The 26,589-nt window shown below is 67.6% G+C and overlaps 3 protein-coding genes across 4 annotated transcripts; 2 read left to right on the top strand and 1 right to left on the bottom strand.

Moving 5' to 3' along the window:
• The first annotated feature begins 483 nt into the window (after positions 1–483).
• SUV39H1 (SUV39H1 histone lysine methyltransferase) lies at positions 484–5,857 on the top strand. Its single transcript, XM_068999066.1, has 6 exons — positions 484–585; positions 1,010–1,155; positions 2,471–3,133; positions 3,992–4,138; positions 4,876–5,005; positions 5,689–5,857. Exons 1-6 carry the CDS (start codon positions 567–569, stop codon positions 5,826–5,828), a joined length of 1,245 nt encoding a protein of 414 aa, XP_068855167.1. The 5' UTR covers positions 484–566; the 3' UTR covers positions 5,829–5,857.
• A 391-nt stretch (positions 5,858–6,248) lies between these two features.
• WDR13 (WD repeat domain 13) lies at positions 6,249–18,733 on the bottom strand. Its single transcript, XM_068999076.1, has 10 exons — positions 18,613–18,733; positions 18,468–18,535; positions 16,641–16,872; positions 15,681–15,775; positions 15,015–15,142; positions 12,697–13,004; positions 9,213–9,393; positions 8,331–8,472; positions 7,369–7,502; positions 6,249–6,727 (listed from the first exon to the last, which is right to left on the bottom strand). The coding sequence occupies exons 2-10, from the start codon at positions 18,506–18,508 to the stop codon at positions 6,543–6,545; spliced, it is 1,446 nt and encodes a 481-aa protein (XP_068855177.1). The 5' UTR covers positions 18,509–18,535; positions 18,613–18,733; the 3' UTR covers positions 6,249–6,542.
• Positions 18,734–19,332: 599 nt separating this feature from the next.
• On the top strand, positions 19,333–26,579 carry TAFAZZIN (tafazzin, phospholipid-lysophospholipid transacylase). Of its 2 annotated transcripts, XM_068999067.1 has the most exons (10): positions 19,335–19,487; positions 19,929–20,057; positions 20,435–20,480; positions 20,797–20,882; positions 22,133–22,213; positions 22,583–22,624; positions 23,356–23,418; positions 24,706–24,758; positions 25,400–25,477; positions 26,194–26,579. In XM_068999067.1, exons 1-10 carry the CDS (start codon positions 19,379–19,381, stop codon positions 26,281–26,283), a joined length of 777 nt encoding a protein of 258 aa, XP_068855168.1. In that variant the 5' UTR covers positions 19,335–19,378; the 3' UTR covers positions 26,284–26,579. The 2 variants fall into 2 exon arrangements, with proteins under 2 accessions (XP_068855169.1, XP_068855168.1); XM_068999068.1 differs by lacking the exon at positions 23,356–23,418 and having other exon boundaries at positions 19,333–19,487.
• Positions 26,580–26,589: the final 10 nt, after the last annotated feature.

The following is a 26,589-nucleotide window of genomic DNA, read 5'->3' as shown; positions in this document are numbered from 1 at the left end:
CGCCCTTCCAGCGGCTCCGAGCCGGGAAAACCGCGGCGAAAATGGGGAAAAACCGGCGGATTTTGGGGCCGGCGCAGCGCGCGGGGGCTGCTGGGAGCGATATGCAAATGAGACAGCGCCGCGGCCAATCGAAGGCGTCCGGGGTTGTCAGTATGTAAATGACGAGGCGCGTGGCCTGCCGGGAGCGATATGCAAAATAAGAGGCGCGACAGCCAATGGGCGATAGCGGCGTGTATGCAAATAAAGCAGCCGGGCAGGCGGGAGCGATATGCAAATAAAGGGGCGCAACGACCAATGGCGGGATCAGATATTATGCAAATGAAGCAGCGCGGCGGCCAATAGAGGGTGGGCGGGAAGCTGTCAATATGCAAATGGATCACTGCGTCAGCCAATGGGAGGCGCGCAGCGTGCTGTCAATATGTAAATCAGGTGCTGCGGCAACCAATGGGCGCTGGACGCGGGCGGAGGAAGCCCCGCCCCCCGCGCTGCCCGCCGGGCGGAAGGAGCGCAAGAAAAAAAAAGGAAAAAGGCGGAAAAAGGCAAAAAAAAAGCGGCGGCGGCTGAAAATGGCGGAAAATTTAAAAGGTGGCGCGAGCGGGGCGGGCCCGGGGGTCCCCGGGGGGCCCCGAGGGGGCAGAGAGGGGCTGGGGGGGCTCTGAGGGGATGGCGCCGTTTCCCGCGCGCGGCCGTTGGCGCCTGAGGGAAGTGGGGGGGGGGGAAGTGGCGGGAACGCGCGCGGGGGAGGGGGGGGTGGGGAGAGGAGCGTGTGAGGGGGGGGCTCTGCCCTGTCCCCAACACCCCCCCCCCCCACAATGTCCCCCCCTCCCCACCCGGGGACTTCCCCGGGGTGCTCCGAGTCGTCCCCGTCGTGTGGTCGCGACAGCGCGAGCGGTGCCGGCTGCGCGGGCGGGAGGTGGGGGGGGGGGAGGGGAGGGGGGTGTCTGTCCTGTCCCCAGCGCCCCTCACGCCCCCCCCCCGGTGTGTCCCCACCCCTCGGTGACATCCCCAGAGTGCTCCGTGTGCTGCCTGTCGTCGTGGTCGCGGCTGCAGGACCTGTGCCGGCTGCAGCGCGTGCGGTGCCGCGCCCTCCGCGTCACCCGCCGCAACCTCGGCGACTTCGAGGTGGAGCTGCTGTGCGACTACCGGCGAGTGCGGGTGAGAGGGGGGACCCCCCGCACGGACAGACCGGGAACGGCCCCGGGACCCCCCCCACAGAGAGACCGGGAACGGCCCCGGGACCCCCCCACAGAGAGACCGGGAACTGCCCCGGGACCCTCCAAGAGAGACCGGGAACTGCCCCGGGACCCCCCCACAGAGACTGGGAACTGCCCCGGGACCCTCCAAGAGAGACCGGGAACTGCCCCGGGACCCCCACCACAGAGACCGGGAACTGCCCCGGGACCCCCCCCCAGAGACCGGGAACTGCCCCGGGACCCCCCCACAGAGACTGGGAACTGCCCCGGGACCCTCCAAGAGAGACCGGGAACTGCCCCGGGACCCCCCCCCCCAGAGACCGGGAACTGCCCCGGGACCCCCCCCCCCCCACAGAGAGACCGGGAACTGCCCCGGGACCACCCCCACAGAGAGACCGGGAACGGCCCCGGGACCCCCCCACAAAGACCGGGAACGGCCCCGGGACCCCCCCCCCCACAGAGAGACCGGGAACGGCCCCGGGACCCCCCCACGGGACCTCCGCAGGGAGACCGGGAACTGCCCCAGGACCCCCCCACGGGACCCCCCCCCCCAGCCAGCACTGCCCCAGGACCCCCCTGCCAGACGCTGACCCGGGACCCCCACAGTGGACCCTGAGCTGGGACCCCGCCACTGGGCACTGTCCTGAGACCCCCCCCCACCAGACACTGAGCCTGAACCCCCTCCCCAGGCACCCCAGGACCCCCGTGGCACGCACGGCCCTGGGACCCCCACACCAGGAAATCCCCTCCCCCCACTGGACACCATCCCCAGGACCTCCCCCCCGGGCACTGCCAGAGCCCCTGGGGCTGCCCTGGTGACCCCAGGACCCCCCCGCCATTGTGAGACCCCACGGGGACATTGGGGTCTCCTTCAATGTCCCCAAGCTTCCCTTGGCACCCTACAGGGCCCCCCCACATTGGGGACCCCCGGCCCTGGCACTCCCCAAGTGCCCCTGACCCAAAGAGGCCCCAAAGGGCCCCTGGACACGGGGGTCACTCCAGGACACCCCTGACCCTCTGAGACCCCAAAGGGCCCCTGGACATGGGGGTCACTCCAGGACACCCCTGACCCTCTGAGACCCCAAAGGGCCCCTGGACAGGGGGGTCACTCCAGGACACCCCTGACCCTCTGAGACCCCACAGGGCCCCTGGACATGGGGGTCACTCCAGGACACCCCTGACCCTCTGAGACCCCTTGTGCCACCCCCACCACGATCTCCCCTGGCTCCCCCCGCCCCAAATCCCCCCCCTAAGCCCCCGTCCCCCCCCCCCCCCAGGACGAGGAGTTCTACCTGGTGAAGTGGCGCGGGTACCCCTCCTCGGCCAACACCTGGGAGCCGCGCCGCAACCTGCGCTGCCGGGGGCTGCTGCAGCAGCTCCACGCCGACCTGGCCCGGGCGCCGGGCGGTCCGGCCCGGCCGGGTCCCCGCGGGCTGCCCGCGCGCGCCGTGTCCTACCTGGCGCAGAAGGCGGAGCAGCGGCGGGCGCTGCGGCGCTGGGAGCAGCTGCTGAACCGCACGCGCAGCCACCGCGGCCGCATCGCCGTGGAGAACGAGGTGGACCTGCACGGGCCCCCGCGCGACTTCGTCTACGTCAACGAGTACAAGGTGGGCGCGGGCGTGGCGCTGACCCCCGTGGCGGCCGGCTGCGAGTGCCGCGACTGCCTGGCCGAGGCCACGCTGGCCGGGGGCTGCTGCCCGGGCGCGTCCCACAACAGGTTCGCCTACAACGAGGCCGGGCAGGTGCGCATCCGGGCGGGGCTGCCCATCTACGAGTGCAACTCGCGCTGCCGCTGCGGCGCCGAGTGCCCCAACCGCGTGGTGCAGCGCGGCATCCGCTACGACCTGTGCATCTTCCGCACCGGCGACGGGCGCGGCTGGGGCGTGCGCACGCTGCAGCGCATCCGCAAGAACTCCTTCGTCATGGAGTACGTGGGGGAGGTGAGTGGGACCGGCGGGGGGGACGGGGAGGGACGGGGGTGGGACGGGGGTGGGACAGTGAGGGACAGGTGTGGGACAGTGAAGGACAGGTGTGGGACAGTGAGGGATAGGTGGGAGAGGTGTGGGATCAGTGGGACAGGTGTGGGATGGGTGGGACAGTGAGGGACAGGTGGGACAGGTGTGGGACAGTGAAGGACAGGTGTGGGACAGTGAGGGATAGGTGGGATGGGTAGGACAGGTGAGGGATAGGTGGGATGGGTGGGACAGGTGAGGGATAGGTGGGACAGGTGTGGGACAGGTGGGATGGGTGGGACAGGTGGGACATGGTGCAGGTGTGATGTGGCGTTGGTGTGTGAGGCAGTAAAGGTGCGCCCCAGGTGTGCGGGGTGGTTCAGGTGTGCCCCAGCTGTGTCCCAGCTGCACCCCAGGTGTGCCCCAGGTGTATGGGGTGGTTCAGCTGCGCCCCAGGTGTGTCCTAGCTGTGTCCCAGGTGTGTGGGGTGGTTCAGGTGTGTCCCAGCTGTGTTCCAGGTGTGCAGGGTGGTTCAGGTGTGTCCCAGCTGTGTCCCAGCTGTGCCCCAGGTGTGTGCCAGCTGTGCCCCAGGTGTGCCCCAGGTGTGTGGGGTGGCCCCAGGTGCACCCCAGGTGTGTCCCAGCTGTGCCCCAGGTGTGTGGGGTGGTTCAGGTGTGCCCCAGGTGTGTGCCAGCTGTGCCCCAGCTGTGTCCCAGGTGTGTGGGGTGGTTCAGGTGCGCCCCAGGTGTGTCCCAGCTGTGCCCCAGCTGTGTCCCAGGTGTGTGGGGTGGTTCAGGTGCGCCCCAGGTGTGTCCCAGCTGTGCCCCAGCTGTGTCCCTGTCCCAGATCATCACCTCGGAGGAGGCGGAGCGCCGGGGCCAGGTGTACGACCGCCAGGGCGCCACGTACCTGTTCGACCTGGACTACGTGGAGGACGTTTACACCGTGGACGCCGCCCACTACGGCAACATCTCGCACTTCGTCAACCACAGCGTGAGTGCGGCGCACCTGGGCTCAGGTGGGGCTTTACCTGCCCACAGGTGGGGCTTTACCCGCACAAAGGTGTCCCTTACCTGCTCCCAGGTGTCCTTCACCTGTTCCCAGCTGTCCCTTACCTGCTCCCAGGTGTCCCTTACCTGCCCCCAGGTGTCCCTTACTTTTCCCCAGGAGCCCCTTACCTGCCCCCAGGTGTCCTTCACCTGCTCCCAGGTGTCCCTTACCTGCCCCCAGGTGTCCCTTACCTGTCCCCAGGTGTTCCTTGCCTGTCCCCAGGGGTCCTTCACCTGTCCCCAGGTATCCTTTACCTGTCCCCAGGTATCCTTTACCTGCTCCCAGGTGTCCCTTACCTGCCCCCAGGTGTCCCTTACCTGTCCCCAGGTGTTCCTTGCCTGTCCCCAGGGGTCCTTCACCTGTCCCCAGGTATCCTTTACCTGTCCCCAGGTATCCTTTACCTGCTCCCAGGTGTCCCTTACCTGCCCCCAGGTGTCCTTTGCCTGTCCCCAGGTGTCCCTTACCTGCCCCCAGGTGTCCTTTGCCTGTCCCCAGGTGTCCCTTTACCTGTCCCCAGGGGTCCTTCCCCTGCCCCCAAGTGTCCCTTACCTGTCCCCAGGTGTGGCCTCACCTGCTGGCTTGGGTGCTGTGAGCGGGGCTCACCCGCCGAGGGGGGAGGGGGGGCTCAGGTGTGTTTGGGGCTCCCCTGCCAGGTGTGGCTCACCTGGGGGGCGGGGCAGTGCGACCCCAACCTGCAGGTGTACAACGTGTTCATCGAGAACCTGGACCAGCGCCTGCCCCGCATCGCCCTGTTCGCCACCAGGCCCATCCGGGCCGGCGAGGAGCTCACCTTCGACTACAACATGCACGGTACCTGAGACACACCTGGCACACACCTGTGACACACCTGACATACCTGTGATATACCTGACACACTCCTGTGATACACCTGTGACACACCCGACACACCTGAGACAAACCTGACACACCTGTGACACACCTGACATGCACCTGACACACCTGAGACACTCCTGTCCCACATCAGACATCCCTGAGACACACCTGACATACCTGAGACACCTGTGACACAGCTGGCATACTTGTGACACACCTGTGGCACACGTGTGGCACACCTGAGGCACACCTGACATGCACACGACACACCCGTGACACACCTGTCACACACCTGACGTACCTGAGACATACCTGAGACACACCTGTGACACACCTGTGACACACCTGACACACACCTGACACACCTGAGACACCTGACACACACCTGTGACACACCTGAGACACCTGACACACACCTGTCACACACCTGACACACCTGTGACACACCTGTCACACACCTATGACACACCTGTCACACTCCTGTCCCCGTCCCACCTGTCCCACACCCACCCCCACCCCGTGGCCACACCTGGGGCTCCCTTCACCATTCGGGGTCCTCAGGGCCGTACCTGGGGGGGGTCTCCCAAGTGCTTCGGGGGGGCTCAAGGCCACACCTGGGGGGGTCCCCACGCCGCTGACCGCCCCCCCTTTGCCCGCAGTGGACCCGGTGGACGCCGAGAGCACCCGCATGGACTCCAACTTCGGGCTGGTGGGGGGGTCCCTGGGGGGCTCCCCCCGCGCCCGCGGCCGCATCGAGTGCAAGTGCGGGGCGGCCTCGTGCCGCAAGTTCCTGTTCTGAAACACCTGGGCCGCACCTGGGCCGCACCCACCGCGCACCTGGGCCCCGCCTCCACTGCCGCCCGCGCCGGGGGGAGGGGCTGGGGGGGTTCTGAAGGGCTCTGGGGGGGGGCCCAGGGTGGTTTTGGGGGGAATTTGAGGGGTTTTAGGGGGGTTTTGGAGGGGCCCAGGTGGGTTTTTGAGGGGTCTGGGTGTGCTGCGAGTGCCACGCGCAGGTGGCACCTGGGGCGTCAGGAAGGTCACACTGGGGGGGTTTGGGGGGGATCCAGGGGAGTTTGGGGGGATCCAGGGGAGGTTTGGGGGTTCTAGGAAGGGTCTGGGGGGGTGGGGGAAGGGCTGGAGGGGTTTGGGAAGGGTTTGGGGATGTCTGAGGGGGTTTTGGTGTCGCGCGGCGCCCGCGAGACCCCTCGCGCTTCAAGGACCAGGCTGGGGGCGTTTTTGGGGCAGTTTGGGGATATTTGGGGGGGTTTTGGTGCCAGACAACGCCCGCAGAACTCGCCGCACTCTTGAGGCCAGACTGGGACGTTCCGGGGTGGCTTTGGGGGCGATTTCAGGCTGGCTTTGGGAAGGGTTCGGGGTGGTTTTGGTGCCAGACGGCGCCCGCAGAACTCGCCGCGCTCCGAGGCCAGACCGGCACGTTTCGGGGTGGTTTTTGGGGTATTTTCACGTGGATTTTGGGCTTTTCCGGGGCCGTTTCTGGGTTTTTCGGGGCGCCTCAGGCGTGCTGGCGGCGCCACACGATGACGGTGCCGGCGGCGTCCCCCGAGGCCAGCAGGGACTCGTCGCAGTTGAAGGCCACGGCCAGCACGGCGGCCCCGTGGCCCTGCAGGGTGTTCACGGTGGCCCGGGCGGCCCGGCCCACGTCGAAGAAGTGCACGGAGGCGTCCTCGCTGCCCGTCACTGCCGGGGACAGCGGGGACAGGGTTTGGGGGGGCTCCAGGGTGGCACCCAAAGCCCTCCCGGCTGCCTGGCACCGCTGGGGACACCGGGGGGGGGGGGGGGGGGGGGACAAGGACAGGAAGGGTTTGGGGACAGGCTCAGGGAACCCGGAGCCACCCCAGTGTCCCCAGTCCTCTCCCAGCGTCCCCAGCGCCTTCCAGTGCTCCTGCAGTCCCCTCCCAGTGTCCCCAGTCCCTCCCACTGCTCCTGCAGTCCCTCCCAGTGTCCCCAGGCCCTCCCAGTCCCTCCCAGTGCTCCTGCAGTCCCCTCCCCGTGTCCCCAGTCCCTCCCAGTGCTCCTGCAGTCCCCTCCCAGTGTCCCCAGTCCCTCCCAGTGCTCCTGCAGTCCCCTCCCAGTGTCCCCAGTCCCTCCCACTGCTCCTGCAGTCCCTGCCGGTGTCCCCAGTCCCTCCCAGTGGCTCCCAGTGCTCGTGCAGTCCCTGCCGGTGTCCCCAGTCCCTCCCAGTGGCTCCCAGTGTTCCTGCAGTCCTTCCTGGTGTCCCCAGTCCCTCCCAGTCCCTCCCAGTGGCTCCCAGTGTTCCTGCAGTCCTTCCTGGTGTCCCCAGTCCCTCCCAGTGGCTCCCAGTGGCTCCCAGTGCTCACCCACGCAGGCTCCCTGCCGGAAGGACATCAGGGGACAGAAGCAGCTCCTCAGGGGCTGCTCCCGGTGCCGGGTGGGGAAACTGCGCCGGAGCCGCAGCCCCGGGGCCCCCGAGCCGCCCTCGTCCTCCACCACCCTGGGGGGGGGGAGCCAAGGAACGCTCAAAACCACCCCAAAAACTGCCCCAAAAACACCCCAGAATCACCCCAAAAACTGCCCCAAAAACACCCCAGAATCACCCCAAAAACACCCCAGAATCACCCCAAAAACTGCCCCAAACCCTCCCCCGATCCCCCTTTGTCTTCCACCACCCTGGGGGGGGACACGGGGGGGCTCAACCATGAAACCCCAACCCCCCCAGTGCCCCCCAGTGTCCCCAGTGTCATCCCAGTGTTGTCCCAGTATCCCACCAGTGTCCCCCTGTGGCCCTCCAGTATCCCACCAGTGCCCCTCAGTGTCCCCCAGTGGTCCTCAGTGTCCCCCAGTGCCTCCCAGTGTCCCTCCAGTATCCCACCAGTGCCCCCCAGTACCCCACCAGTGCCCCCCAGTGCCCCTCAGTGTCCCCCGGTGTCCCCCAGTGCCCCCCCAGTATCCCACCAGTGCCCCTCAGTGTCCCCCGTTGTCCCCCAGTGCCTCCCAGTGTCCCCCCAGTATCCCTCCAGTGCCCCTCAGTGTCCCTCTAGTGCCTCCCAGTGTCTGCCAGTGTCTCTCCAGTGTCCCCCCAGTGCCCTCCAGTGCCCCTGCCAGCCCCGAACCAGCCCCCGCAGAGCCCCGGTGCCCCCCCAGCCCCCCGGTGCCCCCCGGTACCGGAAGAGCAGCAGGCGGTCGGGGCAGGCGTTCACCAGCAGGGACGGGTCCAGTGTCCCCCCAGTGTCCCCCCAGTGCCCTCCAGTGCCCCTGCCAGCCCCGAACCAGCCCCCGCAGAGCCCCGGTGCCCCCCCAGCCCCCCGGTGCCCCCCGGTACCGGAAGAGCAGCAGGCGGTCGGGGCAGGCGTTCACCAGCAGGGACGGGTCCGGCGCCTCCCGGCTGGCCCAGGCCCGGGCCGAGAGCGACGTGATGGAGCCGCCGGCCTGGACCAGCACCCGCGAGGCCTTGGTCAGGCGGCCTGGGGGGGCAGGGAGGTGAGACCCCCCCATCCCAGTACTGCCCAGTGTCCCCAGTACTGCCCAGTGTCCCCAGTACCGCCCAGTGTCCCCCAGTACCACCCAGTGCCCCCACGGACCAGCACCCGTAAGGCCTTGGTCAGGCGGCCTGGGGGGGGGCAGGAACGTGAGACCCCCCATCCCAATACTGCCCAGTGCCCCCCAGTACTGCCCAGTGCCCTCCAGCACCGCCCAATGCCCCCAGTAGCGCCCAGTGTCCCCCAGTACTGCCCCAGTACCACCCAGTGCCCCCCAGTACTGTCCAGTGTCCCTCAGGAACCACCCCAGTGCCCCCCAGTACTGCCCAGTGCCCCCAGTACTGCTCAGTGTCCCTCAGAACCACCCCAGTGCCCCCCAGTCCCGCCCAGTGCCCTCCCGTACTGCCCAGTGTCCCTCGGAACCACCACAGTGCCCCCAGTACTGCCCAGTGTCCCCCAGTCCCTCCCAGTGTCCCTCAGAACCACCCCAGAGCCCCCAGTCCCTCCCAGTGTCCCTCAGAACCACCCCAGTGCCCCCAGTCCCTCCCAGTGTCCCCCAGTCCCCCCCAGTGTCCCCCAGTCCCTCCCAGTGCCCCCGTGGAGCAGCACCCACGAGCCCTTGGTCAGCCGGCCTGGGGGGCACAAGGGGCTCAGCGGTGTGGGACACCCTCCCAGTGCCCCCCAGTGCCCCCCAGTATCCCCCAGTGCCCCCCAGTGCCCCGTACCAGTCCCGGGGTCGCACAGGAAGGAGGACACGGAGCCCCGGTCGTCCCCTGCCCACAGGACGCGCCCGGGGGCATCGAAGCACAGGGCGAGGACCCTCCCGGGCAGGCGGCCGGTGCCCCCCCGCGCCGCCTTCCCCGTGGAGATGTTGACCACTCGGACCATGTGCCGGGCACTGCCCACCTGGAGGGCACAGGGGGGGTCACTGAGACCACCCTGAGACCCCCCCAAAATGCCCCCCAAACCCCCCGCGCCGCCTTCCCCGTGGAGATGTTGACCACTCGGACCCTGTGCCGGGCACTGCCCACCTGGGGGGGCACGGGGGGGTCAATGAGACCACCCTGAGACCCCCAAAAAATACCCCCAAGCCCCCCCAAGCTGCCATCCCCGTGGAGATGTTGACCACTCGGACCCTGTGCCGGGCACTGCCCACCTGGGGGGCACGGGGGGGGTCACTGAGACCACCCTGAGACCCCCAAAAAATACCCCCAAGCCCCCCCAAGCTGCCATCCCCGTGGAGATGTTGACCACTCGGACCCTGTGCCGGGCACTGCCCACCTGGGGGGGCACGGGGGGGTCACTGAGACCACCCTGAAACCCCCCCAAAATCCCCCCCAAACCCCCCGTGCCACCATCCCCGTGGAGATGTTGACCACTCGGACCCTGTACCAGGCACTGCCCACCTGGGGGGCACAGGGGGGGTCACTGAGACCACCCTGAGACCCCCAAAAAACCCCCCGTGCCACCATCCCTGTGGAGATGTTGACCCCTGCCCACCCGGGGGGCACAGGGGGGGTCACTGAGACCACCCTGAGACCCCCCCAAAGTCCCCCCCAAACCCCCTGTGCCACCATCCCTGTGGAGATGTTGACCACTCGGACCCTGGGCCGGGCACTGCCCACCTGGGGGGGGCACAAAGAAGGGCTGGAGGAGCACCCTGAGACCCCCCCTGAGACCCCCGAAATCCCCCGTGAGACCCCCAACCCCCTCCTGGGTGCCACCCGCACCCTGTGCTGGGCACTGCCCACCTGGAGGGCACGGGAGGGGTCACTGAGACCACCCTGAGACCCCCAAAATCCCCCCCAAGCCCCCCGTGCCACCATCCCCGTGGAGATGTTGACCCCTGCCCACCTGGGGGGGGGCACAAAGAGGGGCTGGAGGAGCACCCAGAGACCCCTGAACCCCCCCTGAGACCCCCAACCCCCTCCAGCGCTGCCGACACCCTGTGCTGGGCACTGCCCACCTGGGGGGGGCACAAAGAGGGGCTGGAGGAGCACCCAGAGACCCCCCCTAGGACCCCCAAAATCCCCCTAAACCCCCCCGTGCCACCTTCCCCATGGAGATGTTGACCCCTGCCCACCTGGGGGGCACCCGGAGCCCCCTGAGCCCCTCCCCAGCCCAGACCCCTCTCAGTCGGTCACTGGGGACAGGAGGGGTGGGGGGTCTTGGGGGGGCCCTGGGAGACTGCACGAGATACGGGGCTCCCATGGGATTTTGGGGTGGTTTAGGGGGATTTTGGGGTGGTTTTTGGGGTATTCTGGGGTGGTTTTGGGGTGGTTTTTGGGGTGATTTAGGATGGTTTTTAGGGTGTTTTCGGGGCGCTCTCACCACGGTGAGGTTGTTGTTGAGCAGCTGGAAGGCGCAGCAGGGCAGGGCTGGGTTTGGGGAGGGTCTCAGGGGGCTGTGTGTTTTTGGGGTGGTTTTTGGGGTATTTTAGGGTAGTTTTTGGGGTATTTTAGGATGGTTTTTAGGGCGTTTTCGGGGCTTTCTCACCACGGTGAGGTTGTTGAGAGGCTGGAAGGCGCAGCAGGGCAGGGCTGGGTTTGGGGGGGGTCTCAGGGGGCTGTGTGGTTTTGGGGTGGTTTTTGGGGTGGTTTAGGATGGTTTTTAGGGTGTTTTCGGGGCTCTCTCACCACAGTGAGGTTGTTGTTGAGCGGCTGGAAGGCGCAGCAGGGCAGGGCTGGGTTTGGGGAGGGTCTCAGGGGCTGTGTGTTTTTGGGGTATTTTAGGGTGGTTTTTGGGGTATTTTAGGGTGGTTTTTAGGGTTTTCGGGGCGCTCTCACCACGGTGAGGTTGTTGTTGAGCGGCTGGAAGGCGCAGCAGGGCAGGGCTGGGTTTGGGGAGGGTCTCAGGGGCTGTGTGTTTTTGGGGTATTTTAGGGTGGTTTTTGGGGTATTTTAGGGTGGTTTTTAGGGTTTTCGGGGCGCTCTCACCACAGTGAGGTTGTTGTTGAGCGGCTGGAAGGCGCAGCAGGGCAGGGCTGGGTTTGGGGGGGGGGTCTCAGGGGGCTGTGTGTTTTTGGGGTGGTTTTTGGGGTATTTTAGGGTGGTTTTTGGGGTATTTTAGGGTGGTTTTTCGGGTATTCTAGGGTGGTTTTTGGGGTATTTTAGGATGGTTTTTAGGGTTTTCGGGGCGCTCTCACCACAGTGAGGTTGTTGTTGAGCGGCTGGAAGGCGCAGCAGGGCAGGGCTGGGTTTGGGGAGGGTCTCAGGGGGCTGTGTGGTTTTGGGGTGGTTTTTGGGGTGGTTTAGGATGGTTTTTAGGGTGTTTTCGGGGCTTTCTCACCACGGTGAGGTTGTTGTTGAGCAGCTGGAAGGCGCAGCAGGGCAGGGCTGGGTTTGGGGAGGGTCTCAGGGGCTGTGTGTTTTTGGGGTATTTTAGGGTGGTTTTTGGGGTATTTTAGGGTGGTTTTTAGGGTTTTCGGGGCGCTCTCACCACGGTGAGGTTGTTGTTGAGCGGCTGGAAGGCGCAGCAGGGCAGGGCTGGGTTTGGGGAGGGTCTCAGGGGGCTGTGTGTTTTTGGGGTGGTTTTTGGGGTATTTTAGGGTGGTTTTTGGGGTATTTTAGGATGGTTTTTAGGGTTTTCGGGGCACTCTCACCACGGTGAGGTTGTTGTTGAGCAGCTGGAAGGCGCAGCAGGGCAGGGCTGGGTTTGGGGAGGGTCTCAGGGGGCTGTGTGTTTTTGGGGTGGTTTTTGGGGTATTTTAGGATGGTTTTTAGGGCGTTTTCGGGGCTTTCTCACCACGGTGAGGTTGTTGTTGAGCGGCTGGAAGGCGCAGCAGGGCAGGGCTGGGTTTGGGGAGGGTCTCAGGGGGCTGTGTGGTTTTGGGGTGGTTTTTGGGGTGGTTTAGGATGGTTTTTAGGGTGTTTTCGGGGCTCTCTCACCACAGTGAGGTTGTTGTTGAGCGGCTGGAAGGCGCAGCAGGGCAGGGCTGGGTTTGGGGAGGGTCTCAGGGGCTGTGTGTTTTTGGGGTATTTTAGGGTAGTTTTTGGGGTGGTTTAGGATGGTTTTTAGGGTTTTCGGGGCGCTCTCACCACAGTGAGGTTGTTGTTGAGCGGCTGGAAGGCGCAGCAGGGCAGGGCTGGGTTTGGGGAGGGTCTCAGGGGCTGTGTGTTTTTGGGGTATTTTAGGATGGTTTTTGGGGTATTCTAGGGTGGTTTTTGGGGTATTTTAGGGTGGTTTTTAGGGTTTTCGGGGCTCTCTCACCACGGTGAGGTTGTTGTTGAGCGGCTGGAAGGCGCAGCACAGCAGCGCGGCGCCGTCGGGGTCGGGCACGCGGCGGATGCAGCGCCCGTCCGCGGGGTCCCAGAGCCGCAGGGTCCCGTCCAGCGAGGCCGACACCAGGACGTCGTTGGACAGGGACCAGGCGAAGTCCGACACTCCGGCCCCGTGGCCCCGCAGCCGCCGCAGCACGGCCGGGGGCCCGGGGGCCAGCCTGCACACGGACAGCGTCCCGTCCAGCGAGCAGCAGGCCAGCAGGTGCCGCTCGTCGTGGGCAAACTGCACCTTCCGCACTGGGGGGGGACGGGGGGCACGTGAGACCCCACCCCAAAACCACCCCAAAACCACCCGGACACAGCAGAGCCCCCCCCGGAGCCAGGGGAAGCCCCCAAAGCCCTCCAGCAGGTGCTGCTCGTCGTGGGCAAACTGCACCTTCCGCACTGGGGGGGGGGGGACGGGGGGCACGTGAGACCCCACCCCAAAGCCACCCGGACACAGCAGAGCCCCCCCGGAGCCAGGGGAAGCCCCCAAAGCCCTCCAGGGTTGTGGGCAAACTGCGCCTTCTGCACTTGGGGGGGGATGGGGGGCACGTGAGACCTCACCCCAAAACCACCCCAAAACCACCCCAAAGCCCCCCCAAAACACCCAGACACAGCAGAGCCCCCCCAGAGCCGGGGGAGCCCCCCAAACCCCTCCAGGGTCGTGGGCAAACTGCGCCTTCTGCACTGGGGGGAGACAGGGGGGGAAGGTGCACGTGAGACCCCCACCCCAAAACCACCCCAAAACCACCCGGACACAGCAGAGCCCCCCCCGGAGCCAAGGGAGCCCCCCAAACCCCCTCCAGGGTCATGGGCAAAATGTGCCTTCCAAACTGGGGGGGGACGGGGGGAGCACGTGAGACCCCACCCCAAAATCCCACAGGACTCCCCGGACACAGCAGAGCCCCCCCAGAGCCAGGGGAGCCCCCAAACCCCTCCAGCAGGTGCTGCTCGTCGTGGGCAAACTGCACCTTCCGCACTGGGGGGGGACGGGGGGCACGTGAGACCCCACCCCAAAACCACCCCAAAGCCACCCGAACACAGCAGAGCCCCCCCGGAGCCAGGGGAAGCCCCCAAAGCCCTCCAGGGTCGTGGGCAAACTGCGCCTTCTGCACTTGGGGGGGGATGGGGGGCACGTGAGACCTCACCCCAAAACCACCCCAAAACCACCCCAAAGCCCCCCCAAAACACCCAGACACAGCAGAGCCCCCCCAGAGCCGGGGGAGCCCCCCAAACCCCTCCAGGGTCGTGAACAAACTGCACCTTCCGCACTGGGGGGAGACGGGGGGGGAAGGTGCACGTGAGACCCCCACCCCAAAACCACCCCAAAACCACCCGGACACAGCAGAGCCCCCCCCGGAGCCAAGGGAGCCCCCCAAACCCCCTCCAGGGTCATGGGCAAAATGTGCCTTCCAAACTGGGGGGGAACGGGGGGAGCACGTGAGACCCCACCCCAAAATCCCACAGGACTCCCCGGACACAGCAGAGCCCCCCCAGAGCCAGGGGAGCCCCCAAACCCCTCCAGCAGGTGCTGCTCGTCGTGGGCAAACTGCACCTTCCGCACTGGGGGGGGGGACGGGGGGCACGTGAGACCCCACCCCAAAACCACCCCAAAACCACCTGGACACAGCAGAGCCCCCCCAGAGCCAGGGGAAGCCCCCAAACCCCTCCAGGGTCGTGGGCAAACTGCGCCTTCTGCACTTGGGGGGGGATGGGGGGCACGTGAGACCTCACCCCAAAACCACCCCAAAGCCCCCCCAAAACACCCAGACACAGCAGAGCCCCCCCAGAGCCGGGGGAGCCCCCCAAACCCCTCCAGGGTCGTGGGCAAACTGCACCTTCTGCACTGGGGGGGATGGGGGGCAGGTGAGACCCCACCCCAAAATCCCACAGGACTCCCCGGACACAGCAGAGCCCCCCCCAGACCCAAGGGAGCCCCCCCAACCCCCTCCAGGGTCGTGGGCAAAATGTGCCTTCCACACTGGGGGGGGGGAGGGACACCTGAGACCCTCCCCTCCCCCAGGGGACACCTGGGACCCCCCCCAGCGCCAAGGGAAGCCCCCCCAAACACAGGGAGCCCCCCGAGATCCAGAGAATTCCCCCCCAACCCCTCCAGGGAACTGAAGCTTCTACACTGGGGGGGGGGGGGGGGGGGACACTTGAGACCCCCCCCCCAGACCCCTTTGGGGGACCCATCGAGGCCCCCAGGCCGCTCCCCCCGCCCCGGTGCCCCCCGGTGCCCCCCCGGTGCCCCCCCGTGCCCACCGGCGCTGTCCAGGTGCTGGTCGAACACGTGGAACACCCCCGCGAAGGCGTAGTTCTCGCTCAGGGTCGTGTCCCCGGCCATGGCCCGGCTGGCCTCGGCCAGCGGCGTGGGCACCACCCCGGGGGGGCTGCGGGGAGGGGAGGGGGGGCAGCGTGAGACCCCCCCCGGCATCGATCGGGACCCCCCGATATCGACAAACCCCCCCCCTCCCGTATCGATTGTTACCCACCCACCCCCCGCCCCCATCCTCTGCAATGGTCTCGTCCAGGGGGGTGGGGGACCCCCCAGGGGGGCAGCGTGAACTCCCCCACAACCCTGAGACCCCCACCCTGAGACCCCCCCCCTGCACCCTGAGACCCCCCCCCAGGTACCCCCGGACCCCCCCCGGTATCGATTGGCACCCCCGGCCCCCCCCCCATCGCCCACAATGGTCTCACCCAGGGGGGTGGGAACCATTCCCGGGGGGGCCGCGATGGGGGGGGTGGGGGGGAGGGGCAGTGTGAGACCCCCCCCCCCCAAAATACCGTGACCTCCCTCAAAGGACCCCACAACCCCCCTGAGACCCCTCCCCAACATTACCGACCCCCCTGGGACCCCCCCCCCAAAATACCGGGACCCCCCCAAACCCCCCCGGGACCGCCCCCAGCCCCCCCCGGGGGTCTCACCGCTCGTCGGGGCCCCCCCGCAGCCCCCCCGGGCCGGAGCTGCGGCTCAGGGAGCGCCGGTGCCCCCGGGACCCCCGCGGGTCCTCCTCGAAATCCTGGGGAGGGGGGGGGCACACACGGGTTAGGGGGGGTGGGAACCCCCAAAGCCCCCCAGGTGTGCTCTGACCTCCCCCAGGTGTGCCCAGGTGTGCCCAGGTGTGCTCTGACCCCACCCAGGTGTGCCCAGGTGTATCCCAGGTGTGCCCAGGTGTGTTCCAGGTGTGCCCAGGTGTATCCCAGGTGTGCCCAGCTGTATCCCCACCCCCCAGGTGTCCCCAGCTGTGCCCAGGTGTATCTCAGGTGTGCCCCAGGTGTGTTCCAGCTGTGCCCAGGTGTATCCCAGGTGTCCCCAGGTGTATCCCAGGTGTGCCCAGGTGTGTCCCCAACCCCCAAGATGTATCCCAGGTGTATCCCAGGTGTGCCCGGGTGTGCCCAGGTGTATCCCACATGTATCCTAGGTGTGCCCAGGTGTCCCCAGGCATGCCCAGGTGTATCCAGGTGTATCCCACGTGTATCCTAGGTGTGCCCAGGTGTCCCCAGGCATGCCCAGGTGTATCCAGGTGTATCCCAGGTATGCCCAGGTGTATCCCAGGTGTGTTCCAGGTGTATCCCCACCCCCCCAGGTGTGCCCCAGGTGCATCCAGGTGTACCCTGGGTGTGCCCAGGTGTATCCAGGTGTATCCCACATGTATCCTAGGTGTGCCCAGGTGTCCCCAGGTGTATCCCAGGTGTATCCCAGGTGTATCCCAGGTATGCCCAGGTGTATCCCAGCTGTGCCCAGGTGTATCCCATGTATATCCAGGTGTATCCCAGGTGTATCCCCACCCCCCCAGGTGTGCCCCAGCTGCATCCAGGTGTATCCCAGCTGTGCCCAGGTGTATCCCAGGCGTATCCCCACCCCCCCAGGTGTGCCCCAGGTACCTCCATGCGGTCCAGCGTGGTCCGGCTGGCCCGCAGGGCGCTGCGGCAGCTGCCCGGCTCCGACAGGGCTCCGTAGCGCTGGGCCAGCAGCCGGGCCCGCAGCCGCAGGTACCAGCGCCGCGCCTCGCCCGCCAGGTGCCCGCCCTGCGCCCGCTCCCGCAGCAGCTGCGAGCGCCGCCGCACGTACTGCGTGCGGAACTGCGGCAGCTGCGGCGTGCGGTACGCCGCGTACCTGGCACAGGTGGGACGGGGGGGGCACCGGTCAGCTCCGCCCACAAACGGGCACGTCCCACCCAAAAATGGATCACATCCCACCCAAAAATGGATCACATCCCACCCAAAAGCACAAAAATTCCACCCAAAACCGGGGCCGGGCGCGCGGAACCACGGCGGCTGCGGAGTGCGGGACGCAGGTGAGGGGGGACAGGTGGGACAGGGGGTTAATTCCACCCAAAACCAGAATGATTCCACCCAAAAACGGATCAAATTCCATCCAAAAATGGGGAGAAATCCCACAAAAAACAGACCCAGGGGTGCAGAACTGGGGGCACCTGGGGGCTGAGGTGACTGGTGAGGGGGCACAGGTGGGACAGGTGAGGCAGGGGGGTAATTCCACCCAAAACCAGAATGATTCCACCCAAAAACGGATCAAATTCCACCCAAAAATGGATCAAATTCCACCCAAAAATGAGAGAAATCCCACAAAAAACAGACCCAGGGGTGCGGAACTGGGGGCACCTGGGGGTGGCGTGCGCCGTGTACCTGGCACAGGTGGGACGGGGGAGGCACCAGTCAGCTCCGCCCACAAACGGGCCCATTCCACCCAAAAACGGCTCAAATGCCACCCAAAAGCACAAAAATTCCACCCAAAAGCACAAAAATTCCACCCAAAACCAGGGCTGGGCACACGGAACTGCGGCGGCTGCGGAGTGTGGGACGCAGGTGAGGGGGGACAGGTGAGACAGGTGGGACAGGGGGTTAATTCCACCCAAAACCAGAATGATTCCACCCAAAAACAGATCAAATTCCATCCAAAAATGGGGAGAAATCCCACAAAAAACGGACCCAGGGGTGCGGAACTGGGGGCAGCTGGGCGGGTGAGGTGACAGGTGAGGGGGCACAGGTGGGACAGGTGAGGCAGGGGGGTACTTCCACCCAAAACCACAACAGTTTCACCCAAAAATGGATCAAATTCCACCCAAAAATGGGGGGAATCCACCCAAAATATGGACCCAGGGGTGCGGAACTGGGGGCACCTGGGGGGTGAGGTGACAGGTGAGGGGGGACAGGTGAGACAGGTGAGGCAGGGGGGTAATGCCACCCAAAACCAGAACGATTCCATCCAAAAATGGATCAAATTCCACCCAAAAATAGGGGGAAATCCCATAAAATATGGACCCAGAGGTGCGGAACTGAGGGCACCTGGGGGTTGGGGTGCACCACACACCTGGGACAGGTGAGCGAAACCTGAGCAGCTCCACCCAAAACCAGACCGATTCCACCCCAAAACGGAGCCAGGTATCAAAAACCCAGCCCAAAAACGGAGCCAGGTGCCACAACTGCACCCAAAAAGGGACCAATTCCACCCAAAAAGGGACCAGTTCCACCCAAAAAGGGACTCCGGCATCACAAATCCAGCCCAAAAAGGGACCCAGTGCTAGAACCCCTCACAAATACGGAGTCAGAAATGAGCATATCCCCCCCTCAAAACCAGCAGGTGCCAGACCCCCCCAAAATAACGCAGCTGAGAGCATTCCCCCCCCTCAGGAAAAGCCCCCGGGTACCCAAAGCCCCCCCCAAATGTCCCCCAAAGCCCCCTGAGCTCACCGGGCGTCCACGGCGAGCACCTGCTGCCACACGGCGGCCATGGCGGCCGCGGCCGCCGCGGGGGGACCCTGCCGGGGGGAAAACGGCGTGAGCTGAGGGGAAAGAAGGGGAAAAACCGCACCGGCAGCGGGCGGGGCGGCCCTACCTGCGCGTCCCGCTCCACCTCCGCCTCAGGAGCTCCGCGGGGCCGGGGCTGGGCCGGGGAAAGGGCCGGGGAAATGCCGGGGTTGGGCCGGCGGAGCGGGCCTGACCGGAAGTAGCGGCGGCACCGCCTCACGCCCAAATGGCGGCGTGCGTCTCCCTGGCGACGGCGGGCGGAGGGAGGGGGCGTGGCCAGACCGGTGATTGGTTGGCTCTGGGAAAAGGGGCGGGGCGTTTCCGCTCCTATAATTTCCCGCCTTCGCGGAGCTCACGCTGATTGGCTGCTTCATCAAAAGGGGCGTGGCGCGCACTCCTCTCTATGGTTGTGGCGTTCCCAGAGCGTCCCAGAATTTGCCGTTCCGCCCGGCGCCTCTCGTCTGCCCCGGGTCGTCCGGCTCGCCGCCTTTGCGACAGCGCAGCGGGGCGGGCGGCGCGCTTTACGGCAGCGCGGCGGGGTCTGCGGGCCGGGGGTCGCGGGCGGTTCCCGGGGGGTTTCGGGGAGTGCCGGGGGGAACCCGGCGGCTCTGAGGCGGCTCCGTGAGCACCGAGCCCCGAGCCCCCCTCCCCGTTCCCCCCTTTCGTTTCTCGCCATGGGGGGTTAAAGGGCGCGCTTCGCTTGACGGCGGGTTTTACGACAGCCCCCGGGCGTCCGGCGTGCTTTACGGCAGCGCGGGGGGCGGCGCGGCCCGGGGCTTTGGGGGGGGCCCGGGGGGTTTTGGGGGGTCCCGGAGGGTCCCGGGGGGGGTCTGGGGTCGGTGCCCCCCCCCAGGATGCCGCTGGCCGTGCAGTGGCCGTTCCCCGCGGAGCCGTCGCGGCGCTGGGCCCTCGCGAGCCGCCTCGTCACGGGCCTGGTGGGCACCTACAGCTGCGTGTGGACCCGTGAGTGACCCCCCCTCCCGGGGCGGGGGCTTCTGAGGGGGAGACCCCCCCAGGACCCCCCAAATTCCCTCTCCAGCCCCTTGAGGACCCCCCTAAAACCCCCCGAACTCCTCTGGAGCCTCCTGAGGATGCTCCCAACCCCCCCCCAGACCCCTTAAGACCCCTCGAGGACCCCCCGGGACCCCCCCCCCAAAACCTTTCAGACTCCCCAGGACCCCCCAAATTCCCTTCTCCGACCTCTTTAGGACCCCCCTAAAACCCCTGGGACCCTCTGGGGACCCTCCTCACCCGCCCCCAGCCCCTCTAGGACCCCCCAGGACCCCCCCAAAACCCTTCAGACTCTCTCCAACCTCTCTGGGGACCCTCCTGACCCCTCCCAGCCCCTCGAGGACCCCCCGGGACCCCCCCAAAAGCCCCCCCCGCGCCCCCCCCCCCCCCCAGGGTACCTGAACCGGCTGCGGGTTCACAACGCGGAGGTGCTGCACGAGCTGGTGGAGAGGAGGGGGCTCGGGACCCCCCTGCTGACCCTGTCCAACCACGCCTCGTGCATGGACGACCCCCACCTCTGGGGTACGGCCTGGGGAGGGGGTCCTGGGGGGTCCAGGGGGGTCCTAGAGGGGCTTGAGAGGGTCCCAAAAGGGATTGGGGGGGTTATGGGGGGGCCTAAAAAGTGTTTGGGGGGGTCCCAGGGGTGGTGGGAGGGGTCTGGAAGGTGTTTGGGGGGGTCCCAGGGGGTCCTAGAGGTGGTGGGAGGGGTCTGGAAGGTGTTTGGGGGGGTCCCAAGGGGTCCCTAAAGGGGCTGGGGGTTGGTGGGGGGGGGTCTGGAAGGTGTTTGGGGGCTGGGGGGCTCCTGAGGGAGCTGGGGGGGTCCCAAGGGGGCTGGGAGGGGTTCAAAGGGTTTTGGGGGGGGTCTCTGAGGGTCCCCGTGACCCCCCCGGTCCCCCCAGGGTCGCTGAAGCTGCGCCACGTCTGGAACCTGCACAGGATGCGCTGGTCAGGGGGATTTGGGGGGGTCTTGGGGGGTCCCTCGGGGTTTTGGGGGGTTTTGGGTGGGGCTGGGGGGTCCCAAGGGGTCCCTGGGAGCCTCACGAGCAGCTGGGAGGGGCCAGGGGGGTCCCAAAGAGGGTCTGGGGGGGTCCCAAGGGGGTGGGGGGGGGGGTCCAGGAGGGTCCCAGGTGGAATTTGGGGGTGTCCCGGGGGGTTTTGGGTGGTCCCGGGGGTGTTTGGGGGGTCTCGGGGGGTGTTCAGGGGGGTCTCGGGGGTGTTTGGGGGTCCCGGCGCCCCCTCCCCACATTCTCCCCCCCCCCAGGACCCCCACGGCCGCTGACATTTGCTTCACGCGGGAGCTGCACTCGCTGTTCTTCAGCCTGGGGCGCTGCGTGCCCGTGTGCCGCGGTACTGGGAGGGACTGGGAGGGCACTGGGAGAGCACTGGGAGGGACTGGGAGCACTGGGAGGGACTGGGAGAGCACTGGGACAGGGGCCGGGGGCGCTGCGTGCCCGTGTGCCGCGGTACTGGGAGCACTGGGAGGGCACTGGGAGAGCACTGGGAGGGACTGGGAGCACTGGGAGGGACTGGGAGAGCACTGGGACAGGGGCCGGGGGCGCTGCGTGCCTGTGTGCCGCGGTACTGGGAGCACTGGGAGGGACTGGGAGAGCACTGGGAGGGACTGGGAGCACTGGGAGGGACTGGGAGAGCACTGGGACAGGGGCCGGGGGCGCTGCGTGCCCGTGTGCCGCGGTACTGGGAGCACTGGGAGAGCACTGGGAGGGACTGGGAGCACTGGGAGGGACTGGGACAGCATTGGGACAGGGGCCAGGGGCGCTGCGTGCCTGTGTGCCGCGGTACTGGGAGCACTGGGAGCACTGGGAAAGCATTGGGAGCACTGGGACAGGGGCCGGGGGCGCTGCATGCCCGTGTGCCGCGGTACTGGGAGGGACTGGGAGCACTGGGAGAGCACTGGGAGGGATGGGGAGAGCACTGGGAGCACTGGGACAGGGGCCGGGGGCGCTGCGTGCCCGTGTGCCGCGGTACTGGGAGCACTGGGAGGGCACTGGGAGCACTGGGAGAGCACTGGGACAGGGGCCGGGGGCGCTGCGTGCCCATGTGCCGTGGTACTGGGAGCACTGGGAGGGCACTGGGAGCACTGGGAGAGCACTGGGAGGGACGGGGAGAGCACTGGGAGCACTGGGACAGGGGCCGGGGGCGCTGCGTGCCCATGTGCCACGGTACTGGGAGCACTGGGAGGGACTGGGAGCACTGGGAGAGCATTGGGAGCACTGGGATAGGGGCTGGGGGTGCTGTGTACCCGTGTGCCGCGGTACTGGGAGGGACTGGGAGCACTGGGAGAGCACTGGGAGCACTGGGACAGAGGCCGGGGGTGCTGCGTGCCCGTGTGCCGCGGTACTGGGAGCACTGGGAGAGCACTGGGAGCACTGGGACAGGGGCTGGGGGCGTTGCGTGCCTGTGTGCCGCGGTACTGGGAGCACTGGGAGAGAACGGGAGGCACTGCGCTGCTCCCAGTCCATACTGGGAGGGCTGTGGTTGTACTGGAGCGCTCCCAGTCTATACTGGGAGGGCTGTGGTTGTACTGGACCGATCCCAGTCCATACTGGGAGAGTCCCAGTGCCAAACTGGTGCCACAGGGGACGGCGTTTACCAGCGCGGGATGGATTTTATACTGGAAAAGCTCAACCAGGGCGACTGGGTGCACGTGTTCCCTGAGGGTACTGGGAGCACTGGGACGGACTGGGAGGGACTGGGAGGGGGGGTGCACGTGTTCCCTGAGGGTACTGGGAGGGACTGGGAGGGACTGGGAGGGGGGTGCACGTGTTCCCTGAGGGTACTGGGAGAACTGGGAGGGACTGGGAGGGGGGTGCCCCTGTTCCCCGAGAGTACTGGGAGGGACTGGGAGGAACTGGGAACGGAATGAGGCAGAGCTGGAGAAAACTGAGAAAGGATTGGGGGAAACTGGGCAGGACTGGGAGGACTGGGAAGAGCTGGGGGGATCTCAGGGAGGATTTGGGGGGAGATTTTGGGGTCCCTGGGGGGGGTCCCGAACCCCCCCAGCCCCATTTCCACCCCTCCCCCCCCAGGCAAAGTGAACCTGGGCCAGGAGGTCGCTCGCTTCAAGTGGGGTGAGACCCCAAAACCCCCCCAAAAGCCCCCTGGAACCCCAAACCCCCCCCCCAAAACCCCCTCTGGAACCCCAAACCCCCCCAAAAACCCCCGCGGAGCCCCAAGACCCCCCCCCGGAACCCCAAAACCCCCTCTGGAACCCCAAACCCCCCCAAAAACCCCCGCGGAGCCCCAAAACCCCCCCTGGAACCCCAAACCCCCCCCCCCCCCCAAAACCCCCTCTGGAACCCCAAACCCCCCCAAAAACCCCCGCGGAGCCCCAAAACCCCCCCTGGAACCCCAAACCCCCCCCCCAAAACCCCCTCTGGAACCCCAAACCACCCCAAAAACCCCAGCGGAGCCCCAAACCCCCCCCCCCCCAAAACAACCCCCCTGAAACCCTAAAATCCCCCCTAAAACCCCCCCCCGGAGCCCCAAAACCCCCCCTGGAACCCCCAAAAACCCCCCACTAAACCCCCTCCCCTAAAACCCCCTGGAGCCCCAAGACTCCCCCTAAAAACCCCCCCAAATTCCCCCCCATGACCCCCAAACCCCCCCCCCCAGAGTCCCAAAACCCCCCCTGGCACCTCCAAACCCCCCCAGAACCCCAAAACCCCCCCCAAATCCTCCCCAGCACCCCATAGCCCCCCCAAAACCCCCCCAAACCCCTCTGTACCCCCCCAAATCCCCTCCCGAGCCCCCCCCCGGGGTCCTGCAGCCCCCCCAAACGCCCCCCCCGTGCCCCCCCCAGGCATCGGGCGGCTCCTGGCCGAGTGTCGCCGGGACCCCGTGATCCTCCCGCTGTGGCACGGGGGTGAGGGGCACGGGGGGGGCACCGGGGGGGGCACGGGGAGTGGGGGGCACCGGGGGGTGAGGGGCACCGGGGGGGGCACGGGGGGTGAGGGGCACCGGGGGGCTCCGGGGGGCACCGGGGGTGAGGGGCACCGGGGGGGCTCCAGGGGGGGCACGGGGGATGAGGGGCACCGGGGGGGCTCCGGGGGGCACCGGGGGTGAGGGGCACCGGGGGGCTCCAGGGGGGGGCACGGGGGGTGAGGGGCACCGGGGGGGCTCCAGGGGGGACACGGGGAGTGGGGGGCACCGGGGGGGCTCCAGGGGGGGGGCACCGGGGGGCTCCGGGGGGTGAGGGGCACCGGGGGGGCTCCGGGGGGGGCACGGGGGGTGAGGGGCACCGGGGGGGCTCCGGGGGGCACCGGGGGTGAGGGGCACCGGGGGGGGCACCAGGGGGGGCACGGGGGGTGAGGGGCACCGGGGGGGCTCCGGGGGGGGCACGGGGGATGAGGGGCACCGGGGGGGGCTCCGGGGGGCACCGGGGGTGAGGGGCACCGGGGGGCTCCAGGGGGAGCACGGGGGGTGAGGGGCACCGGGGGGCTCCGGGGGGCACGGGGGGTGAGGGGCACCGGGGGGCTCCAGGGGGGGGGCACGGGGGATGAGGGGCACCGGGGGGGCACCGGGGGGCTCCAGGGGGGGCACGGGGGGTGAGGGGCACCAGGGGGGGCTCCGGGGGGTGAGGGGCACCGGGGGGGCTCCAGGGGGGACACGGGGAGTGGGGGGCACCGGGGGGTGAGGGGCACCGGGGGGGGGGGGCACGGGGAGTGGGGGGGCACCGGGGGTGAGGGGCACAGGGGGGCACGGAGGGGGCACAGGGGCTTGGGGAGGGGTCTGGGGGTCCTGGGTGATGCAGGAGGGGGGGAGCACATGGGGGTCTTGGGGAGGGGTTTGGGGGGATCTGGGGGTGACTGGGGTTGGCACGGGGGGGGCACTGAGGGGGGTAAAGGGGGTCCAGGGGGGGTGGGGGTGATTGGGGGGGGGGCTGCAGAGGGGTTTGGGGGGGGTCTGGGGGGACACAGGATCTGGGGAGGGGTCTGGGAGTTTTGGGGGGGCTCTGGGGGGGACACAGGATCTTGGGGGGGTGGGTGTCTGGGGGTGATTGGAGGGGGGGGTTTGGGGGGTCCGAAGAGCTCTGGGGAGGGGGGGGGAGGGGCTCTTGTGACCATTTGGGGGGGGGGGGTCAGGAAGGGGGAGGGTGCCGATATTGGGGAGGGGTCTCACGGCTCGGTGCCAGCAGTGCCCCCCCCCCCAGGGATGAGCGACGTCCTGCCCAACTGCCGGCCCTACGTGCCCCGGGTGGGGCAGGTGAGGGGGGGCACTTGGGGGGCTTCGGGGGGGAGGGCACTTGGGGGGCTGGGGAGGGCTTGGGGGGGAGTTTGGGGTGCTCGTGAGGGTTAAGGGGGGGCTCTGGGGGGGGGGGGGGGTTGGGGGTCTCTGGGGGAGTTTGGGGGTCTCTAGGGGCTGTGCAGGATGGGGGGGGCTCTGGGGGGGTTTTTGGGGGTCTCTGGGGGGGTTTGGAGGTCTCTGGGGGCTGTGTAGGATGGGGGGGTCTCTGGGGGGGTTTTGAGGGTCTCTGGGGGCTGTGTAGGATGGGGGGGTCTCTGGGGGGGGTTTTGAGGGTCTCTGGGGGGGTTTTGAGGGTCTCTGGGGGCTGTGTAAGTTGGGGGGGGCTCTGGGGGGGGTTTTGGGGAGCTCTGGAGGATGGGGGGGTTTTTGGGGGTCTCTGGGGGTTGTGCAGGATGGGGGGGCTCTGGGGGGGTTTGGAGGTCTCTGGGGGCTGTGGAGGATGGGGGGCTCTGGGGGGGGTTGGGGGGTCTCTGGGGGGGTTTTTTGGGGGGCTCTGGGGGGGGTTGGGGGGTCTCTGGGGGGGTTTTTGGGGGGCTCTGGGGGGGGTTTTGGGGGTCTCTGGACCCCACTGAGTGCCCCCCCCGCCCCCCCCCCCCCAGCACATCACGGTGGTCGTGGGGCGCCCGTTCAGCGTCCGGCCCCTCCTGGAGCGGCTGCGCAGCGAGGGCACCCCCACGGTGGGTGTGGGGCTGCCCCACAACTGGGGAGGGACCCACAGATTGGGGGGGCTGCCCCATAGATTGGGGGGTGTGACCCATAGACTGAGATGTGACCCAGAGATTTGGGAGGGGGCTGCCCCATAGATTTGTGGAGGCCCAACGAGGGGGGACCCCACAGGGTGGGGGGGGGCTGACCTATAGAGGGAGGGCCGTGACCCACAGACGATCCCTCAGCCCCGTCCCACGGCTCTGTGGGATCCTTTTCCCTGCCCTATAGATCCGTGAGTTTGTGCCCCATAGATCCAGAGCTCCCCCAGCTCTGCCCCATGGATCCGTGGCTCCCTCTTCCCCATAGATTTGTGAGTCTGTGCCCCATAGATCCATGGCTCCCCCAACCGTGCCCCATAGATCCGTGGCTCCCTGCCCCATAGATCCGGGGGTCCCCCTGCCCCATAGATCTTTGAGTTTGTGCCCCATAGATCCGTGGCTCCCCCAGCTCTGCCCCATGGATCCGTGGCTCCCTACCCCATAGATTCACGGCTCCCCCAGCCCTGCCCCATAGATCCAGGGGTCCCCCTACCCCATAGATCTGTAAGTTTGTGCCTCATAGATCCCTGGCTTGCTGCCCCATAGATCTGTGAGTTTGTGCCCCATAGATCCGTGACTCCCCCAGCCCTGCCCCATGGATCTGGGGGTCCCCCTGCCCCATAGATCCGTGGCTCCCTGCCCCACAGGTGGAGCTCCGGAAGGCGCTGACGGATTTTGTCCAGAGGGAATTCGAGGCTCTGCGGGGCCACGCCCGGACCCTACACCCGACCCCATAGCGAGGGGTCCCTGCCCCATAGCGGGCATCCCTGCCCCATAGCGAGGGATTCCTGCCCCACAGAGCAGATCCCTGCCCCACAGCGGGGTCCCCCCCACCTCGGATAACGGGGTTCTGCCCCATAACGAAAGGGTCCTGCCCCATAAATGGGGGTCCTGCCCCAATAAACGGGGCTCCTGCCCCATGGCGGGGGGTCCCTGGTGGAGTCCCTGCCCCCATAGAGGGGGGTCCTGTCTCCTGGTGCCCCCCCCTCGCCCCCCACCTGTGAACGGTGCCAATAAAAGAAAGTGGAACCTCGGGGGTCTCT

The sequence above is a fragment of the Aphelocoma coerulescens genome, unplaced genomic scaffold, assembly GCF_041296385.1.
Source record: "Aphelocoma coerulescens isolate FSJ_1873_10779 unplaced genomic scaffold, UR_Acoe_1.0 HiC_scaffold_211, whole genome shotgun sequence".
NCBI classification, from domain to species: Eukaryota; Metazoa; Chordata; class Aves; order Passeriformes; family Corvidae; genus Aphelocoma; species Aphelocoma coerulescens.
This window is presented reverse-complemented; position numbering and strand designations above follow the sequence as displayed.

What these genes read in the sequence shown, in the direction of transcription:
- SUV39H1 (XM_068999066.1), top strand. An exon ending in GCGACTACCGGCGAGTGCGG is followed by an intron (nt 1,156 to 2,470) that starts GTGAGAGGGGGG and finishes CCCCCCCCCCAG; the next exon opens with GACGAGGAGTTCTACCTGGT. An exon ending in CTTCGACTACAACATGCACG is followed by an intron (nt 5,006 to 5,688) that starts GTACCTGAGACA and finishes CTTTGCCCGCAG; the next exon opens with TGGACCCGGTGGACGCCGAG.
- WDR13 (XM_068999076.1), bottom strand. Translation starts at nt 18,508, where the DNA reads ATGGCCGCCGTGTGGCAGCAGGTGCTCGCCGTGGACGCCCG. An exon ending in CGGGGGGGCCCCGACGAGCG is followed by an intron (nt 15,143 to 15,680) that starts GTGAGACCCCCG and finishes CCCTCCCCGCAG; the next exon opens with CCCCCCCGGGGTGGTGCCCA. An exon ending in CCTGTGCGACCCCGGGACTG is followed by an intron (nt 8,473 to 9,212) that starts GTACGGGGCACT and finishes CTGCCCCCCCAG; the next exon opens with GCCGCCTGACCAAGGCCTCG.
- TAFAZZIN (XM_068999067.1), top strand. Translation starts at nt 19,379, where the DNA reads ATGCCGCTGGCCGTGCAGTGGCCGTTCCCCGCGGAGCCGTCGCGGCGC. An exon ending in CTGCGTGCCCGTGTGCCGCG is followed by an intron (nt 20,883 to 22,132) that starts GTACTGGGAGGG and finishes CTGGTGCCACAG; the next exon opens with GGGACGGCGTTTACCAGCGC. An exon ending in ACGTGCCCCGGGTGGGGCAG is followed by an intron (nt 24,759 to 25,399) that starts GTGAGGGGGGGC and finishes CCCCCCCCCCAG; the next exon opens with CACATCACGGTGGTCGTGGG.